The 6,091-nt window shown below is 48.5% G+C and overlaps 1 protein-coding gene across 1 annotated transcript; it reads right to left on the bottom strand.

The window, feature by feature from the left end:
* Positions 1–451: 451 nt before the first annotated feature.
* HOXD1 (homeobox D1) lies at positions 452–3,981 on the bottom strand. Its single transcript, XM_084813715.1, has 2 exons — positions 3,163–3,981; positions 452–2,415 (listed from the first exon to the last, which is right to left on the bottom strand). The coding sequence occupies exons 1-2, from the start codon at positions 3,674–3,676 to the stop codon at positions 2,081–2,083; spliced, it is 849 nt and encodes a 282-aa protein (XP_084669841.1). The 5' UTR covers positions 3,677–3,981; the 3' UTR covers positions 452–2,080.
* Between the last annotated feature and the right edge of the window lie 2,110 nt (positions 3,982–6,091).

The raw sequence follows: 6,091 nt of genomic DNA, 5'->3' as shown, positions 1-6,091 counted from the left end.
TCATCAGCCAAAAGGTTCCACGCCAATCTATTTGCATCCCATCCCGGTTCTGTGCATACGTAGTCAGGAGTAAGTCCAAATTTGCTCTTTTGGACTTACTTCTGTTCCAGTTGCAGGCTTGAGTCAAAATATTTAGCTTTTAGTTGATTTATTTCTGCTGATTCGTTAATATATTTAATGGAGTTCAATGTCCCAGGACTTTCTGCTACAGCTGTTCCCTTCCTTACACCCCAAGATGTTGGCAACCCACTATCAATCGCTTTAGTGTAAATCTTAATGCCCCTCAAAAAGGGCATTGACATATCAAAGAGTTCTGGAATGGGATTCTAGGGGCCACTTGAAATATCAAAAGCCTCAGAGGATTCCCTGTTTTTAAAATCACCAGTTAGCATTAAGGTGTTGATACACAGATGGCTTTAAACTGACAATAGTATAGTAACTAAACAGGGTTCCCAATCAAAGTTTATTCTGAAGTTTCACTCATTCTTAAAGTCATGATCTTTGGTTTAAATGGCTCACACAAAAAGATGAAACCCCAACTCTCAATTTACATTACCTGAGACACCATTATTCTCATTTTCAAACATCATGATTGTGTTTTCCTCAAGGTATTAAGGCAGGTTATCTGATTTAACTGACCTCCGCCCCCCCCCCCATACATACATCAACACACTCAGAAGTAATTTATAACAGGAAAATTTCAGGCTTTGTGTTAAAATAAAATACTGAAAACCAGAAGGTCTTTACCAAGACCCCAATTTAAGATTACCTGACCAGTCTGGAAGATACATAAAAGTCATCATCTGAAGGAACCTGCCCCTATTCCTTTAGTCCACTTTTGTTATTCCTGAGATTCCTCCAGACTATAATTCTGCTACTTTTTATCATACTATGGAGTGCCATGCAAACTTAAAATAGGCCCTGTTTTCAAAAGAAATGATCCTGTAGGCTATCCGATGAGCAAAAGAATGTGAGTGTGTGCTGTTTTTTTTTTTAAGAATCCAACTGGAGACTGAACCAAGAGTGATGAAACTTCCTGGCTCAATATATCAGAAGTGAACAAAGTAAACAGAAATACAATAAATAGAAAGCAAAGCAGCCCCCTCCATCTCAGAATTTCTTGTGCTGCTACAAATTACTTTTAAACATTTGCATTTATTAATGCAAAAATGAATCCTGTATTTCAATAAAAAGTTAAATGCCAAAAAAAATGACACGATGATATTTTCACTGGTACCTCCACTAATCCATCCCCCACTGCCCAATCTTAAGCCAATGTACTTTTAAAGAACTTTAATTGAAAGTAGCCCTGGAACTTTAAGGCAAGCACATTTTCTTCGAATCACAGCCCAGCCTCTAGAAACGAAAAATAATCAAGTCAGCCACTGCTATCTAGCTAACAATTGTGTTTACATGCAGGTACCTGATAAGGAGCACTAGGAAACCCCTGTAACCCCTTTTGCATTGTAAATCAAAGCGTAAAGTTTTAAAGGAATGTTTTTAAAAGGCAGAGCAGAGCTCTCTTAAAATTCAAGTTACTCTTTTTCTTTGGTTTTCTTTGTAGAATTCTGCCCCCCCCCCCCATAACACATGTTTTGGCCCTTCCCAAAACACATGAAAGAAAGAAAATTAAAAGTAGTCTGAAGGCCAGCTGACCAAGGCAGAGATCCTATGCACAGTTGACAAAAGCAAGTCCGATGGAACTTCCCTGTCGGTAAACAAGTATAAGATCATCCTGTAAATGAACTCAACCAATAATAAAGTTTAGCAGCATGTCATGGCTTTCCCTGAAAATACATATAAATAAAATGTAAACATCATAATATGCCATTTGTGCCTTGAATCAGTTATCTGTGAAGCAGCAGGTATTCATCCTATACAAGATAAAGCCAGACTTTTCCTAAGGGTAGTGTGATAAATCTTAGTGCAATGATTGTCTTATTTTTCCCTTGTCTTAGAATGTGCAGAATATAACACAGTTTAGTTTTCCAGTTTTGCTTTCAATATTATTGTTACTTTTTAGTCTTTTTAATCTCATGCTGTTTCTAATGTCTCTCCATGTTATCACACTGCCACTGCGTCAGGGCGAGCCCTTGGCAGGAGAAGAGGGGGCAGAACACATCCCTAGCTGCGAGGGACTTGAATCCGAGGGGGAGACATGAAAAGTCACTGCAGGGGGAGGGATCACCATCCCTTCCCTCTCCCTTTTTTTCTGCTTCATCCTCCGATTCTGGAACCAGATTTTCACCTGAGCGTCATTGAGGCCCAAAGACTTTGCAATTTCCACACGCCGGGCCCGCGTGAGATACTTATTGAAATGGAACTCTTTCTCCAACTCCGTGAGTTGCTTGGTGCTGAAATTGGTCCTTACAGCACTGGAAGGACTGGAAGATGATCCATAGACAGAGACCTTACCTACAAAACAAAATAGATTGGGATGGTTAACTGCCCAAGTCATGGGACATAGGTATCAGTTGAGCTGCATAGACAATGATCGCACCTTTTAAACTCAGGCTGGTTTATTATGTGGAATATCTGACCACCTGTTGTTTTCTATTACAAGGATAAGTATACCTTGAACAGGTGGGGGAAATGCGCTACTATTTCACCACCTCGACTGAGAACACCAGGGGACAGGATGAAATAAATGAAGGGATAAGAACCCGCATCCCAAACCCATTTACTTGAATTCAAGCGAGCTTGCTATCCTTCTAAAGAGCTACGCTTAGGCTCGCAGCCTTAGAAGCCACCACGGAAGAGGGAGGCGATCCAAGTTCAGGAAAGCTTCGCGTGACGCCTTTCCCATCCGACCAGCCAGTGGGGAAGTTCAGCCAAATGTCGACTCCTTACAAACAGTTGAACGCGGTCGGTTCCTCTTTCTCTCCAGTTAGATCCCGATCTAAACCCCTTTTTCCCTTCGAGAGTCCCGTTGTGATAACCATGGAACTGGTTTCCAGACTGCCATCGTTTGCCCATTTCCTTGGGAGTAAGCCCCACCGAGCTCTGCGGGGCTGACTCCCGAGCTGACCAGCCGCACAGGATGGGGCTGCCCCCTTTCGGAGTCAGCGCCCACGCTGCGCGTCTCCCCCTGAGCTCGCTGGCCATCACTGCCGTCCTTCGGAGTGGATCTCAGGGGCGCCCGAAGAGCTGCCGGGCACTTACTTCTCGGGGGCGCGCTCCTCTTGACTTTCATCCACTCGAAAGTGCTGAGCGCAGCCTGGGGGCAGCTGGCCTTGGGGCAGAAGTCGGAGGGCGGCGCTGGCGGCGCATCCTTGGCGCAAGGCTGGAAGCTCTCGGCTAACGCGCTGTAGTCCACTGGGAGGTAAGCGCCGCCGCCGCCCGAGAAGACGGAGGCGGCGTAGCGCACGGGAGCGCCGGCTTCCGCGGGGGCTGCGAAGGGCGCCTCGGGACGCAGCAAGCTGAGCTCGGCAGCGGCGGCGAAAGCGCTGGGCGCCAGCGCGCAAGGCGCCAGCTGTTGCTGCGGCTGCTGCGCTGCCGGGCGCTGGGAGAAGTCCGGCAGGCTTCCCGCCGCCGGCCCCGCGTAGGCGCGCTCCCCGCGCGCTGACAGGGGACAGGGCGGCCGCAGCGCCACCCCGCCGGGCTCTGCCCCGCCAAACTTGCCCGACAAGCTCAAGCCGTCCCCGCCCCGCGCCAGGTACTCCAGGAAGGAGTTCATGGCGCGCCCTTGAGGGGAGAGAGACAGCGGCTGAGGAGAAGGGGCGGCGGGAGGGAAGCTACGGAGCGGCGGCGGCGGCGGCGGCGCCCGCTTCGCGCTCTGGGCCCGCTCCTCCTCTCTCAACCATTGTAAGGCCGGCCGCGAGGTAAATATTGCCCTAATATAGCGCCAGGGGGACTGGCACGTGCTTGCGCGCTGGCCAATGGGGGCCTCGAGTTAGGCGAGCCCTTGGCGCGCGACCTGGGATGCAGCTGGCCCGGCCCGGCCAGGGCATTATCAAGCTCCAGCTTTGCCAAAGGGGCGGCGGCGGCGGCGCCGCAGGGAGGTGCGTAGTCATACTTACCTGCCCAGTCATGCCTCGACCTCGGAGGGATCCAGAAAGGGACAAACCCCGGCAAGAGTGGTAAGTTCCAGATCCTGAAGGGGGGACCCTGTTCGTTTCGCTGGCGCTGGACTGAGATGGCTCTTTATTTCGTTTCTATTTATTTCTTACGTTGTTAGGACCTCCCGATGACCGAAGTTCTCTGCTTTTAAGGGGTGGGAGCCGGGACTCCGATCATAGCTTGACTGTGGGCAAGTGGTTCTCTTTCATCCAAGCCTATAGGATTGCCGTCAAAGCTCATCGGGCGAGCCTTCTTCCTTACTGGGTCGATGCCCGGGGCATTGACACTTATACAGTGAGGAGCCCGCATGGTGGTGGGTAAGACAAACCTTAAAGGCAGGAGACGTGAACCGGGGCGGGGGGGGGGGGGATAGTGTCAAGTAGACCACTTCCATTAATGTCCCCCCCCCCAGCTTATAGATGAGTGCCTCTATCGATGCTCCAAGCTATAAAATATCAGGGTGTGTGTGTGTTAAGTTTAGATGAGAGAGAGAGATGTAGGCTCCAACCCTGCTTACTTGAAAGTGCATTTCATGAAACTACAAAACTTACTTTCCTGAGATCGTACTTAATAAACCCATTGAAATCTATGGGACTTAAATTAGTCACGACTAAGTAACGGGTCCAGATCATAGGACAACATGATCGGACTAAAATATCCCTTCACTGGGTTACCTTGGAGGAAGTCACGGTCTCTCAACACCTCCCGACTCACAAGAATTGCTATGACTGATTGATTTGTAATGGGAGCTCGCTGATGGACTCACTTGGGAATGCCTAACTGCATAGAATGGGGCTGTAAGGCACTTTGGTACACCAACAAGTTCTAAGGGAAAAAAATCTACCCCCAGCTTTGCTTTTTGTTGTTGTTCCATTGTCTCTGAGTTTTAGGCAATCTTCCTCATCCCTAACTCAGTGTAGGCGGGTGGTTTCGATTTGGGAGGGGCGGTGAACCCATTCTGGGTTTCAGTCAGCACCAGCCAGAACTCCCAAGGAGCTATCCAAGGTGCTGAACCCTGCCCACAAAATAGGTTCAGCACTTTGGATAGCTTCTTTAGAGTTCTGGCTGGTTCTGGTTGAAACCCTGAATGCATTTACAGCCTCACTGAAGTTGGAACCACCAGCCTCCACTGCCCTAACTAATGACAGAGAGGCTGAATGATTTGGTAACAGTTCCTGCACCACTTCTGAAAAGGATGATAATAGTTAACATCAGCTGGGTGTCTGGTGAGATCTACTGCCTTCCCTGCCAACACCTCCAAGAATGAGGCCACTACTCAGTCTTATGCACAGTGTCCTTTTGGGGGGCACTTCCTACTCAACTCCATAGAACTTATTTCCACCAATAGGGTTGCACCGCAAGTTCTCAAACAATGCATGGCTCCCAGCCCTGCGTTGCATTCCAAATATAAGCTTGGTGCTCTCTCACAACTGCAAATGCTCTTTAAACAAGTTCCTTCCCAAAAGACAGCACGATCCTATCCAAGTCTACTCAAAAGTAAGTCCTGTTGGATTCAATGAGGCTTGCTCCCAGGAAACAGCATCCAAAGAGCCATCCTACTGGGCTTGTACATTAGGATGGGACTCATGGTTCTTTGCACTCTCTGGGTGATGGAGGAGGTGTTTCCATGCCCAAGGCCACCCTACCATTAGGCAGAGTTGGGCTGCAGCCTCAGACAGCAGCCTTTTGGTATCACGAAAAAGACAGAAACTTGTCAGTTATTTACTGTTACTGGTTTGGATCCAGACTTGGAGCAGACCCATTGAAATCAGCTTGAGTCTAACCTAAGTCTCATTGATTTCAGTGGGTCTACTCTACAGAACTAAGTCTGGATCCAACCCATTGCATTTCTATTGCCAGGGAGGGGGAGATGTGTTCATGGTGTTTTCCGCCTCAGGTGTCAAAATAATTTGGTTGGCCTTGGGTATCGTAAAGCAGGTGGGGAAGGCACAGCCATTTGCAGGGGTAGTGGAAAAAAGAAATCCCCCTCTCTTAAGCCTTGATGCTCAGTATCTTTCCATGAAATGAAGCC

The sequence above is a fragment of the Heloderma suspectum genome, chromosome 1 (genome assembly GCF_057233095.1).
Source record: "Heloderma suspectum isolate Gila_16-S chromosome 1, 16-S_ref, whole genome shotgun sequence".
Classification (NCBI taxonomy): domain Eukaryota; kingdom Metazoa; phylum Chordata; class Lepidosauria; order Squamata; family Helodermatidae; genus Heloderma; species Heloderma suspectum.
Note: the sequence above shows the minus strand (reverse complement) of the source record. Positions and strands in the feature narration are given on the sequence as shown.

Bases quoted from the DNA above. Each gene is read 5' to 3' on its own strand.
- HOXD1 (XM_084813715.1), bottom strand. From the start codon at position 3,676: ATGAACTCCTTCCTGGAGTACCTGGCGCGGGGCGGGGACGGCTTGAGC. The intron at 2,416-3,162 runs GTAAGTGCCCGG...TTTGTTTTGTAG, and splicing joins GAGGAGCGCGCCCCCGAGAA to GTAAGGTCTCTGTCTATGGA.